Raw genomic sequence first — 14515 nt, forward strand, 5'->3', positions numbered from 1 at the left:
AAACCCTTTCCTCCCCAACTTGCTTCTTGGTCATGATGTTTATGCAGGAATAGAAACCCTGACTAAGACAACCCCCCCCTTAAAGGAGCCATGTTTACTTACATAAAGGAGTCTCAGCTAGCACGTGGAATATGTCAGGGACCTTGTAATCATTTCTAAAGCACCCTCAACACAGTTAGACCACATTCAGGTCAGAGAACAACCCGCTGAGCATCCACTGTTCTCTTGTTATGGTTACTTGGTAACTAATCAAGGGAACTTTGAGAAGGGGGAAAGAGACACTTGCAGCTATGGCCACACAGAGGAGCTGGAGAGCATCAGTCGCTACTGGGACCGGGAAGAAGTTCCTAAAGGGGGTAAAGGGGTAGGCACTTAGCAGACCAGAAGGGCCCTGGGGAGTCAAGAAGAGAAGGGAAGGAAAACAAGCCCAGCAGAGCGGGGGGGGGGGGGGGGGGCGGTGCTTGTCAAAGTGTGCGCTCACTGTCTTTATTTACACAGTGATGTCCCCATCCCGGGGAGAATCCCTGCACTCAGGTATGGGCCAGTGACCCGGCATGGATTCTCATCTGTGGCCTACACGGTGCCTTCCAGGCTCCTGGAACCAAAGCCAATAACCTTGCAGCCCCTCATCCGGGAAGATTTGATAGAGAGAAGGAAGCTGAAGCCACTGCTAAGTCTACGAGCAGCGATTTGCTCCATGAAGTCTTTCATCATGGATGCTGTCAGCCTCCTCCACTTTATTTCCCAGACACGTCCCAAATCTGCCCACTACTCTGCTTCTGTTACCAATGGCCCTGGCCACCAAGTATAAAGCACACCCACTCCCTCGCCAAGGACTCTGTGATTCTCCACATCTGTGTATTGTTCTTCATAGCACTTCACACTTACAATCCGACATAGTTATATCTTTATCTCTGAGATTTCTGGAACATAGGTTCTCTAAGTATTCTGTTTCATCTGGCTACACCTCGGCACTAGGGCCACCGTGCATGACCTATCATAGGGACCCAGTAAACTCATCCTCAGTCCGTCAAACCAAATCGCTCCCAGGGGCAGCTCACCTTCCCTCAGGGCCGCTGCCAGCAGGGACGCTGCCTGTGGAGGTTCTCCAGGGTCAGGCTTGATGAGCAGATGAGGTTCTAGGTGGACATCCTCAAAGCCACTTAGTTCCCCAAGTTCAGCGTAGATATGCAGCTTTTCTTCCAAATACGTGCAAATCTGTTGGTCTTGGTTACTGAGTATTTCTGTGGAGAAGTATTCGCCATAAGAGGTTATTATGAGTCTGGCTACAAACTTAATGTACAAATCAAGTTAAGAGGACAAGGCACCACGATTTAGTAAGCAGTCTGGCCCAGCACTTTTGTTGGATGGCAGAGACCCAGATTCAAATTCTGATGCCTTCCTACGGCAACCTGTGACTCCAAGTGACTTAACATCTCTTCCATCCTGCACTGCCCTTGATAAATAAATGTACCTTCCCCAAATTCTGGAAACCCTTGCAAAGCTATTTTGTTGTTGTTTATGGTGATATCTTTCTATTGAGACTGAATACCCAGCTCAGGTAAGAGAATTGAGGCAGCCCTCTCTGGGGCAAGTGGAGGCTCCCGGGGGTGAAGAGCGCAGGGCTGAGAAGTCAGTCTCCTCTGTCTTGGTCAAAGTCAAAGCTGGTTTATAGTTCTGCTTCTAAATGTCTAGTTTCTATGACCATCTCTGCATGCATTAATTTTTACCCGACTTCAGTGTGTTCCAAGAGTCTTAAAGCCTAGAGACCCTCAGTAACATCGAATCCAGAGAGTCCCTGCTTCGTTTAGTTAAAGGAGTTGGAGAGCAGGCAAATGTGTACTAACCTTCCTGAGTGACTCTAACTTAAGGCCTGGAGTTGAGAATTAGTAAGATAAAACACACTCATTGGCTTCACAGTGCCCCCGGCCCTGCTTGTTGAACTTCTGGTCTAGTCATAGAAGCTTGGCATGGCCGAAACTCCATTCTACACCAGCACCATACGGCCCACAGTTATTGCCTCATGTGTGTCTACGTGAATTTGCCTGAGTATCTGAGTCACTTGTACCATGGCTGTTGAATGTGATTTTTTAGTGAAGGGTGGGCGGAGTGGACCTCGGGTGCTCACGGTTAACCAGTGTCATCACCTTCACTAATGGCATCATGGTTGTCCTGTCACTCAAGGCCACAGCCAAAGCTGCACACACACCTTGACACTGCTGAATCTTGGCCACTCTAGCTTCAGCTTTCCGCCTCTCTTCATCCGATTCACTCATCCTTCCTCCTTCTTCCTCTGGACAACTTGAAAAGACAACAGTCAAGGCATTACTGAAACCAGCTTCCGGGATGTCCAAGCTTATTAGAAAAACATGGAAGCTTCGCAAGAGAGCTGGCCACAAAGGCCAAACAAAACAAAACAAAACAGAGGATGCATTGCTCCTCACTGCCAAGAGATTAGTTTTCTAGAGTTCTCACATGCTCCAATAATAGATTCAAAGTCTCTAGAGGAAGGTTCAAATATCCCAAACCCCGCAACCACCACGGCCACCAGCAGCACCAGCAGTAACAGTGGCACTATGGCATTCAGCAAAACTAAGATAACAACATTTTTGGTTTTGTACCATTATGAAACTCCTCTTGATGGATCTAGACTAGAAGGATTGTGGGACACCTAGTAGATGGCCATACTGGATAGATGTGGTAGAGATGGGAGTAACTTACAGAATTCCAAGCTCATCCAACTAATCAAATTGCCAGTAATAATCATAACGCCTACCCTCGCGCCTCAGTTATCAAAACTATCCTTGCACGAGTAATGAGCAACGCACTGAGTGAGAAGAATGAAGTTCACCAGGCATTTATTTGAATGGTTCCTCGGGCACAGGGAGAAACAGAAGACATGGCCCCTGCCCTCAAGGAGCTTCCAGACTACGGAATCCCACACATACCAACGTGTACAATAGCAACAACTACAGAAGAGAGATGGCGGGCACCAAACCAGTGCCTTAGAAAGTGGGTGTGGCAGCACCTTAGGTACAGCAGAGAACACCTGGGCCGAAGAGGTCTTCATGAAGCAGGTGAGCAGGAGCCACAGCAAAGCACACAGGCAGAGTGGGGAGGCACGGCATGCAGGGGAGGTGTGCGGAGGGCAGAGCTGCAGGTGACATGCTACGGCAGGCAGGGGTAAAGGTCAGGGAGCAGGCAGTTCCGGCTGAGGCAAAGTTTTCATGCAGGGGAGAAACGGTTAGAACATGTCCCCTCAACTGAACAAGGGCATTCCACCGGTGAAGAGCAACACAGTTACCTTTCTACCGCCTGCTGGATCCGCCTCATCCAGTTATTCCGCTCCTCCTTGGAATTGGTGTGGATTTCGTACATCTCAGGGCCGGCTGACGAAGCACTGATCAGAAACATGCCTCTCTCCTCGTTGGCAACTTCTCTAGCGATCAGCTTCTGGAGGGAAATCACGGAAGGCTTCTGGTCCTGCGAGAGGAAAGAGGACGCACAGGTGAAACACGGCATGGTCTCTAAACTGAGAGTGACACGGAATCCAGGAGCCGCAGAGAGCAACAGGATTTGGGAACCAACGGAGAGCAGAAAAAATATCACATTAGCTCTCCCCTGGCTCTGACAGTGTTTGGCACCATCAGCTGAAAGACAGCACTCAACCTAGGAGCCGATAGAGGGCATTTCTTACTGAAGCCAAAGCAGATGGAGGATGAGGACCGAGGGGAATAACTATCTTTGAGGTTGGCAGGTTAGAGGCTGAGAAGGTGGCTCGGTGGTTAACAGCGAATGCTACTTTTGCGGAGGACCTGAGTTTGGTCTCCAGTACCTATACTGGGTCACTCAAAACCACCTGTAACTACAGCTCCAGGAGATATAGTCTCTTCTTTTGGCCACTGCACTATACTTATATCCACACAGAGATGTTCAGATTTAAAAACAGAAAAGTAATTTTTAAGTTTGTAGATTCAAAGGGCAATTTTAAAAAGATCAGAGAGAGAAGAGAAAAATGAAACTACTGTGATTGAAGATGGGATTTAAAAAAAATGGTATATCTGACATTACAATAAGATTGTAAAGGATGGGGACCTGGAAGCCATAGGATTTGGCAATAATTAGAAGACCGTGATAGAAACAGAACTCTAGGAAAAAAGGTTAGCAAATAAAAATGTGGAAATGGGCAGACAAGATCCGAGAGCCCTTAGGCATCACCGGCCTCTTCTGCTCAGGTCTTATAGATCTCAGCCTCAGGACTACTGTCACTCTACCTGTAGGTGGCTCTTCCTCACCAACCAGATGAACACTTGGTGAGCAGGTCTGGCCTGAACTCATCTTCATATGCCAGACACACTGCCTTGCACAGAATAGGCAATTAATGTCTGCAAAATGGATTGAACATAATTCCATCTGAGGGAAATTGTCAGAAAGTCTAGGAGTTGGTCTCCAAGGTATAAGGAAGTAAAGTCTACCAGCATTTACCGTGGTCTTGCAGTGCCTCCAAGCTATGCCCTGGAGCCTCACAGTTGGCAACATTACTAGTCCCACACCTGGCTCAAGAGCTGTGATTAAAAGAAGGGCCAAAAGAATGTCTGCAGGATGAGAAGCTACGTGGGAGTATGGAATCTGCTTTGGTCTGCGGTTCCCATCGCTGTCTACAGAGCTGGCTGTAGCATGTGGTTTTGTTTCCTCCTTGTGGACTGAGTGAAGCCTTTATCCACAGTTTGCCATTCCATATTCTCCATGAGTGACTTCTCAGTGCTGGCTTCCCTGCCTTTCCAGCATTGCATAGCTATGCAGCATCTGGTGTTATTGGCCAAGGCATCTCTGGAGTGCTCTTCATGTTTTTCAGAGCAGCGGGGGAGGGGAGGAGAGCATGATGGAACAGACTACTGGTCTACCCCAGTCTCATGTTTGGCCTCTGGAAATGGAAGGCAAATGGGTTTTAAGGAAGATCTTGAATCCTGCCCTCTGTAATAGAGAGGTCCTCTAAGTATTATTAAGATCCCTTTTAGTATTGGAGGTCTATATTTCAGCTTCCTTTTTCTATATATAAAAATGTGGTATATCAAAATGTAACATGGGGTTTGAGTTGCTTGATATGAAATAATATGAAATTAGTAGTAGTAGGTTAGTGCTCCAGAGAAAGGGCGGTAGTGACAAGATGTTTCAAAAGTGGAGGAGAAATAAAGGGTAGAAAGGAAAATTAATGAGATCCATGCCAACCAGAAGGCATCAAGGGCATGCCTATCATCGTCCATATTAACTATATAAACACTAGTGATAAATAAGACTCAACATCTCCAGGAATGAAGGCAACACATCGGCTCTGAACAGATGTCTGATGATGCGAGGGCCTAATGCAGTCTGCAGGGGGTATTCTGTTGGTATCATAGCATTTTAAAGCCTTTGTTGTTGCGATGGTGGTCGTTACCAACACGTGTGGGTAGGAATTTCCACCCTTTAGAAATACTCTAGAGTTGGAGGTGCTTAGTAGAGAGAGAAGACTGGCATCCTGGAACATATCCTCACGTAATTTATACACGTCAGTTGGAGCTCAGTAAGCATGATCACCTTGACACTAGGCATGCCTTCTCTAGCTGAGGACAGTTCCCCCTGCTTGCCACTGTCCTAGGAACACTCACTGCCAACTTCACTTACATTCCTGCCCAATCTTTACAGACATCTGGAATGGAAGGCATCTCCTTCTGATAAAGGGGACTGGGAAAGGACAGGCTGCCTCCAGCCCAGTCTCATCTCCACTGAGACAGAAAGTCCCGAAGCTTGCTTCCTACTTTCAATTTAACTCAGAGACAAACATGTTCGTGTTCTCTTTTCTACCGCTTCAGTGTTGAAATTGTCAAGAGAGTCATCCTAGATGCAATATTCCAGAAAGCAGGTATTCCAACTTTATTCTAGATCCCATTTCCAGATGAATGATTTTTTTTTATAATTACATTGGAGCTGGAGAGATGGCTCAGAGGTAAAGAACATTAAATATTTCAGAGGACTCAGAGTTTGGTTCCCAGCACACATGTCAGGTGGCTCTCAAACACCCATAACTCTGGCCCCAGGTGATTGGACACCTTTTTCTGGTGTCTGAGGGTACCTGCACACACACACACACACACACACAGACACACACACACACACACACACACACACACACACACACACACACACACACACACACACACACACACACACACCTCTCCTGTAAGGACAGTACTTTCTACTTTTATTGCTTTTAGATACTTCTGATAGTTTCCAAATTCACCATGTCTTCTATATACACAAGATAAGGACCTATTAAGATTTTTTTTTTCTTCTGATCAAAGGGAATGAAGAATCTCACCGGTGGGTCCCAGTATAAGGACAGATTTCTAAACATCATAGTGGAAACTAGGAAGTTCAGACACGGCAGACTCTAAGCTAATGATTGAAAACCCTCAGACGATCACTATAAGAGGTTTATGAGACAGGGCTGCTATCAGATAAATGTAATAAGAAAGCATATGAGATAAAAGTAGAATATACTTGATTCTCAAAGGGTAAGAGAATACTTTCTCCTTTTCTCTTCCATATCATCTTTATGAAGGAATATTCACATCTTTTCAGGTATTTGGATCCAAAGAAACCTTTTCTATAGTGGTATGATGTGAACATTTCTCGTCAGCTTGGCCCCTAACATCCTTTAGGTTAATTTCAGTGACTCCATCTTTCTGGGGTTTCCTCTGTGTTCTTTCAGTTTCCCAGGTACTGGCATGGGGAGGCTAGGAGACAAAGCGGGGAGTGTTAAGGGAACTGTAATAGATAAAGTGCAAATAGGCCAGGAGGACACAGGAGGGTAAGGCTCCATGCTGTCCTCTGCTGTAGTCAGCATCAGGGTGCTGATGAGAAGGAGGAAGAAGCTGCTCGGGCCAATCAGAGGAGCGCAGGCAGGCAGGATCCAGCCCCTCCCTCTCATATCTCATCACTGGTCGGGCATGCCTTTTTGCTTTCTTTGGACAGCAAAGAACACTTTATAAAAACTTTGAATTTTCCAAAAAATTCAATTTTTGGAGTAAATAGTGTGCTAAGAGACACAAACAGCCTATCACTGGATGTATACTAAGCCCTTACATGGGCACTGTGCTTCGGCTTCTCTCTAGCAGCGCATGATGCCCCATGGCACCAACAAGGAGTTGCCTGTGACGTTTCTCCTCCTCTGTACCCTTCAGAGAAAGGCTGTACCAGAGGTCGTGTGCGACAGGCTATAAATTACTAGTTTTCAGTGGTAGGCTACAATCTAACGATGTGTGAACAGTGAGAATGAACTACATACCACAAAGGGAGGGGACACAAGAATGACCATACTCATTAGAAGCAGCTATGGCAGGGCTGAGGGCCTTCTTTAAGTCGCAGGCTGTAGTTCAGTGGGAGAACATTTTGTAGTATGGAAAATGTCCTTGGTTCATTCCCTAGCTCTGAGAAAAGTGAAAAGAATACTCTCCTTTAGGAACCGTGGCGTTCTCTCATTTGGAAGAAGGGGTAGCTTATCGATGAGGTTAGCGAATGGCGTAGCAAGAGGACCATCTGGCAGAAAAAGAGAGCAGGATGCTGGAAATGACCCACGCCCAACACTGATAGCTCCGTTACCAGAGCTGAGCCCAGGTAGACAGATAGCAGGGAGGCACTCGGGGCCCTGTGAACAGTGTCTGTTCATCATCAATGCTGGATGATTGCAATGTTTCCAATTGATTAAACTGCCTGCTGGACCAGTTATGAAATCCGCTGTAGCAGTGGGGATATAGTATGGGCATATTCTTGCCAAGCAACAATTTAAAAAAAAAAAAAAAATTTAGGAACATTGGGCTTTGTTGAGGGAAATACAGCACTAACTCTAGTAAAAACAATGTGCATTGCATGGTCATATACTTACAACAGCTGCAAAGATGTATTTCTGGTCTTTTTCTTGTAAGAAGAGCAGCACGTCAGTTAGAAGCAGAGCCAGGATGTCTTGAAAGACAGAAACATAACAGTATTAACGAAGGAAACCGCAGCCTCGATGGCTTTACCAGTTATTTTAATTTCACAATTGACATTTAAATCTGTTCAACAAAAATAAAAGACTTTCTGTGAAACTTTTACTTAAAAACAAAACAAAAACAAAAACAAAAAAACCCCCACTTTCGTTAGGATAGCTAAGATCTATCATAGGTAAAATGCATAGAAATCTGTTTGTGTACTTTTTAATGTGGTACTATAGGTGAACTATAGGATTGTAATAAGAGGTGAATCTCCAGAAAATGTTTAAGAGCACAGTTTTCAAAATGAAAGGAAAAAAATCCTACATAAAAAGGCCCCGAGATGGAAAGGTGATATACACGTACAATCCCTGGACTTGGGAGGCTGAGGCCTGAGGGTCATGAGTTTGAGGCCAGCCTGTGTTACATAACGAGACCTCGTGTCTGCAAGCACCCAGGTCTCTCCTCTATGAAAGGAGGTCCTAAGAGAATGGAACATGTCCTTGCCTTTAGGAGGAAATGGAGCTAGTTAAAAGTGTGAGGGAGTGGTGGGCATGGTGGTGCCGCAGGCCTTTAGTTCCAGCACCCGGCAGGCATGGGCAGGTGGATCTCTGCAAGTTCAAGGCCAGCCTGGTCTACAGAGTGAGTTCCAGGACAGCTGGGGCTACACAGAGAAACACTATCTTGGAAAAAAAAACTGTAAGGGAGCAGCTTCCTCCACATCAAGAGATAGAGCCAAACCTGCTCTAAGTGACTCTTTACTTCCCTTGGAAACTTTTCAAGAACTACGCCTCCTCCTATAACTGCTGCATACCCTAATCCAAACAAGTGACTCTATTCGGTGGGCAAAAAGCAACAGCAGTGTGTGGCTTGCAGTGAATAGATTTTCAACACAACACCGCACGCTGCTCATCAGCATATACCTCTGTGTGGATTTCCATCAAAGCCTGTTCACCCTCTGGTGCGCAAAGAACGCTAAGCAACTATAGTGGAGTAAGTTCTTCCTCTCCTCCTTGCCTAAGGGTGTAACTAAGATGCAGGAGGCTGCAGGCAGGCCAGGCCCTTAGAGGCTGTGGTGGAAACCAAATAGGCAAACCTTTAAACTTGACCTTCGAGCCCTGACCAATGAAACCAGAATCTCAGAAAGGAGATGGGAGCTCAAATCAGGTTTTCAGGCCCCAGAGGTATAAGAAAGCCCAGGACAGGGAAGGCAGTAGCTAGAGTGTTAAGACCCGGAGAAACCTAAATGAACAGTCCTGGACCCGAAACAAACTAGCAGAGTCAAGTTTAAGTCTGTTAGCAAACTGTACCACTGAGGAAGAGCAACTATAATACAATAAGTCCTTCTTTTTCTCTTTACACTGGTGCCTGTGTACAGGTAAATGTGTCATGTTAATAGCACAGATGATATTTAGAGTTCCCCCATTTCTCCCCTTCATGGTCTGAAAGCCTCAGGCTGTCTTGGCATGCAGCAGACCCTCTCTGTGTAGAAGTGTGCTTTTCTTGCTTTCAATACACCACACTTAGCGGAATATTTCTACGCCAACAATGTGCAGAACTCTCAACTCGTTTGGCTTCCAGCCTCACAAGCTTCCATAGTCATGAAACTACTTCCACTTGGGACAGCAAGCTCCGGTCAAATGTGTGTGTCACCTTGCCACATCTACCTACTGAGCTTCACAACCCGATGTTTTGACTGAAAATGTCGAGGGTCTGTGTAGGTGTGCCTGCAAGTCAGAGCCGTTTTCTTTTTTTTTTTTTTTTTTCTTTTGGAAGTCTGTCCTGTGTTGAATGTGTAATGAGTAACCCGTAGGAAAGGGGAGGTTGCCTTGGGGAAGCCACGGTCATTACCTTTGAAGCGGCCCGTAGCGGTTTTCCAGTAGACAAGCCCGTCATGCAGGAGAGCCCGTTCCTGGCTCAGCAGCGCCTGCTTTCTAAACACGTGGCCATTTTTGAGCTTTGTGTATGTTTTGTTCTCGATTTTATTTAGGATCTCGAGCCACTTTTGGTTCTTCTCGTATTCGCTGACTTTCAGGTCCACGGCTGCGATCATGTCTTTAATCAGGCCAAGAGCTTTGCACAGGTCTCGGTGCTCCTCAGTCCTTTCTGCATGAAGGAAAAAAAAAAAAAAGAAAGGAAAATCATAATAATCCAGAATACAGAGAGTGATTATTCTTTTTAAGGTTTTAAATGTAACAAAGATGCCATGAGAAAGACGTTGGATTAAGTTCAAATACTTAAATGGCTCTCAGCATCGCCACCAAGAAGCAGTACAATAGTGGATAGAAAAGATGTGCATGAGTAAGTATGCATTAGCTGACAATAAGGTGTCTGCCTTCCCGGGATAAGTCTGTAGCAGTACAATAGCTTATCGTCATTGTCTACTGACTGGATTTAGAATTAGCCAGGAAGCGAGCCTCTGGGCATTTCTGTGAGGGTTCCTAGAGCAGCTTCACTTAGGAGAGCGCGGCTGCATGGCCTCCCAGGCCAGACTGAACAGCAAACAGAAGGCCAGCTGGCTTCCTCTCTGTCTCTGTCTGTCTCTGTCTCTGTCTCTGTCTCTGTCTCTGTCTCTCTCTCTCTCTCTCTCTCTCTCTGCTTCTCATCTGCAGATACAAATGTAGCTACCTGCCTCATGCCCGTCATGTGTTCCCTGTCATGACAGACTGTATCCCCTCAGACTGTGAGACAAAATCAACCCTTTCTTCTTGAAGCTGCTTCTTATCTGGTATTTTGTCACAGCAAGAAAAAAAAAAGTAGCATACATTATATGCTATCTATCTATCCATTTATGTATATATGTAATATAATTATATTATATGATAAATATATATTATATGTAATATAAGCAGAGGCTATGTTTGGAGTAACCTGGGCACTCCTCCCTTCCTAGAAACAGGTAAATAAGTAACCCCATGCTATGGGGCCAAGCTCATGTCCTCTGAAATGGAGCCACAGGGTGATTTAAATGGCCCAAGACTCATTTGTCTTCTGGGTTCTTAAAAAAACAAAACAAAATTATTCAAAATTATATTATTGAGGATCTTAATGTTATAATTAAAATGTTCTTGACCTATCATTTTTTTTCTTGCTTTTGAAAGTAGAGAAAATATTTTGAGGTCCTGGGCACTGTGTCCCACAGAAGTCAGCCAGGCTTTTGCATACAGAACAGACTGTAGCTCCAGCTACTCTTTAACCCAATGGCCACTTCTCTCACCTCCAGACTGTCTTAAGAAAAAGGTCTGGAGGAGTTCCAGAGAATGGGTTCTGGAAACGGCAGATGAAAGGGAATTTGACTACTTCTGGTATTTGATGATAAAGATCAGCCAGTTGGTACTGGCTCACGGGCCCGGACCTGAAGAACGAAGAGGAAGGGAGGAAGAGGGAGGAGACAACGGAAAACTGGCAGAGAAGCCTAAGGCTCTCCAGAGCCTCCAGCTGCAGAAACACATAGTTAGAAGGAGCCGCCAGGAGGAGCAGAATCAATCCTCCAGAGGTTTCCAGTGCACACACAGATGCTGGGAGCGTTATCAGAACACCCATAGAGCACACCCAATCCTCACGGTTCAAAGGGAATCGCTGTCTTCCAAAGAACACACCTCACTCCTTGACAGTGCCTTTCTCTTCCAGAGAGGACATTTACTTATAAAGAAATTATTTCAAAACTAGGGGGGGGGGGGAGTAAAGCTGAATGAATTACCAGATGATCCAGAGTAACTCTCAGAGAAGGTTCCAAGTCTTGCAGATCACACTCTCCCAATGATTCACAACCCAAAGGTAACAACAGCACCAGCCTGGGCCGGGGGGAGGTCTTTTCAAATGCGCCCCCAGCTCCACTCACACCCACTGACTCAGAGTCCACGTGTAAACACACCCCCTTGTGAAGGACAGCAAGTGAGGTAGAGGACTGTTCCCATTAACAGTCCTGTGAACCGATGGCCAAGGCTCCAGGAGGCTCCAGGATTGACCTTTGGCAATGCCGGCTCGGAGGAGAGGGGCATCTGTATGCTACCTCGATGGCTCTGCCAAGAGCCAGAACTCACAGATGCAGCTCCCACTGTTAAGGGGAGCAGACCACTGTTGCTATCTAGTCTACCAAGAACTTGGCATGGGAGTGAATCCTGGAGTGAGAATAATTGACTAACATTATCTGACACAGTTTAGTTCCTGGGATAGTGCAGAACCTTAAGAAAACCCGCACAATACAAAATGAAAAGCCCCAATTTTTTTTTTTTTAATTCATTCTCTTGCTGAGAGCAAAATCGATGCTGCTTTCTCCAGACGCTATTTTTATATTCTCTCATGCATTACGTTCTAAAGAAGCATAAAAGTGGCAGAAGGAAAGGGCCAAGTTCTGCAAGTTCCCTGATCATCTCACATACACCATGCATACCTTCTTCCCCAACCGCAGAATAAACGGGATTAAAAATGAAAGTAGTTTCCCAAAACGAGCTCCAACTCAAGGGCTTTAAAAGCTTGCTCACAGGGAGAGCATTTGTGAGTGGAAGAACTGAGCACTCAAGGTTCTTCAGGAGCCCTCAGTTGTGACTAAAACTCACAAGACAGGGAAAGGTCCCAGAAGTAATCTCTCACCCTTGGTGTACCGCAGGATCCTCTCCACCAAGACCGGGTATTTTGTGATGCGCTGGGTAACGAGCAGGATGCACTCCGGGATCCCACGGCGACGAGCCAACAGGCTGCTATTTCGGATCTTGAAAAGTATATGCATACACACCACTCGCCATTAATAAATATGTACACATAATCATTGAATTTTGTACTTTTGACATTAACCGCTATAGTTGAGGTGGGAAAACATTTCAAGGCACGCTGATCTGCTGCACCTCTAATTCCCAGATGAGCAAACATGGGGTTCAGGAACAGGCCTTTGAACAACAAATGGAAATCTTTGCTTTGCTAACATGTCTCCCTCCACCTTTGCTATCACACACTGTGGCACTTAAAGTCCCTTCTCACAGAGCAATCCTTTTCTTAAACATTTCAAAAAATATTCTCTAAGTCTTCAAGGCCCATTATACATATCTATGAAAAGAAACCAGAGGAGAATTTGGTAGCACTGAGAAAATGACAGATAAAAAGGTCAGAGCCCAGGAGCTTGGAGAAATTTCTTCCATTAGATAAAAGTGAAAGGTGGGGGAAGAAAGGAGGAAGAGAATTCTACTAAAAGGAGGTTTGAGAGACATGACAGGCATGGGTGGACCTTGGCCAGGTCCTGGCTTAACGATAGAGTTTCAAGAGATGAACAGTGAAAAATGACGATATCAAAAAATGACAGATAGTTTAAGTGTACTGATGTTACCATGATTCGTTAAAAGATAAAGTGCCCAGAAGGACACAGATGAAATTATCTGATGTCACGGCCTTAGTTTAAATGAATTCACTCTGAAGCAAATCCATGGGGTATACGGATTCTCTACTTGCTTTTGCTTAGATTCCTCTGATACACAACTTGCCAGGGTATAAGACCGCTTGCCAGAACATTGCCAATATTCTCAGAAGCTTAGGGAACATGGCCTTACAGATACAACGACAGCAAATGAAATTGTCTGGGAGAAATATTTTACTGCCATCTAGACTTCCCATCAGGGCTATGATGAGCCCACCATTCCTCTCCTTCCGCTGAGAAATAGAACAGAGATATGAAACTTGTTTAGATCATTAAGACACAAACATGAACTACTACCACGCACTGGCCTCCTGCTCTGCAGAGGGTCTGAATAGCGCTTACCTTAATAAAATTCTGAAACTTCTTGTTCTGCTGCAGCTCTTTAAAGAGACTCATGGCTTCTTTGTGATGGCTGCAGAATTCTCCATAGATCCTCTTCATTTTGCTTGCATTTTCTTCTGAAAACTGAGAACATTTCCATAATGGTTTATAAATGCAGCCATTATGTTCGTAGAGAAAAGAACACGTAGTTTTCTGTGTATTTCAAAGCACCATGGATTTCCCAAATACAATCACTCCTTCCCCCAGGGCACTTCTTAAATTAAAATGAAAGCAAATGATTAAGTAGAAAGGGCCAGCCTAACAGGATCACATTGTACCGAACGAATGATCAAGCAGCCAGATGAAAACATCCAGTGCTTTAATTTTTGCTCTGTTTTTAATGCAGCTTCATTATTAAAAACTTGTAGTTGTAGAACTGTTTACACTGAATGTCTGACCTCACAGATGATCATTAGCCATGATGAGAAGAGAGCAGAGAATAACCAACATGCTAATTTATTAACTGTGGGGAGAAGGAAAGGTGAGGGCTGAATGTTTTCATCAGCCCAACCTACGGGGTTCTTCATGGAATTCAGAGACATAGGGCAGTATTGGGAGGACTGGCTACATAATTTAGCTGTGAGGTTTTTTCCTAAGACCATGATCATTCTGCACAGTCTGTCCACTAGGAAGGTCATTGCAACAGACAGCCTCTCTAGAAAAGGGTTTAGAATGCGTTCCTCCATCTTTGGACTTTTCTCCTATGCTCTGTTTTTTC

At 45.1% G+C, this 14515-nt stretch overlaps 1 protein-coding gene across 3 annotated transcripts in view; it reads right to left on the bottom strand.

The window, feature by feature from the left end:
* Arhgef28 (Rho guanine nucleotide exchange factor 28) overlaps positions 1 to 14515 on the bottom strand; it is a 310662-nt gene that overhangs the window by 46469 nt on the left and 249678 nt on the right. For all 3 annotated transcript variants that reach the window (XM_029543876.1, XM_021208391.2, XM_021208393.2), the window contains 7 exons: positions 13759 to 13881; positions 12603 to 12720; positions 9861 to 10115; positions 7925 to 8001; positions 3305 to 3483; positions 2210 to 2301; positions 1062 to 1244 (listed from right to left, as the gene is read on the bottom strand). In XM_029543876.1, the coding sequence (XP_029399736.1) occupies positions 1062 to 1244; positions 2210 to 2301; positions 3305 to 3483; positions 7925 to 8001; positions 9861 to 10115; positions 12603 to 12720; positions 13759 to 13881 (1027 nt within the window). The remainder of the gene's footprint in view (positions 1 to 1061; positions 1245 to 2209; positions 2302 to 3304; positions 3484 to 7924; positions 8002 to 9860; positions 10116 to 12602; positions 12721 to 13758; positions 13882 to 14515) is intronic.

This window comes from Mus pahari, chromosome 11, assembly GCF_900095145.1.
Source record: "Mus pahari chromosome 11, PAHARI_EIJ_v1.1, whole genome shotgun sequence".
Lineage (NCBI taxonomy): Eukaryota > Metazoa > Chordata > Mammalia > Rodentia > Muridae > Mus > Mus pahari.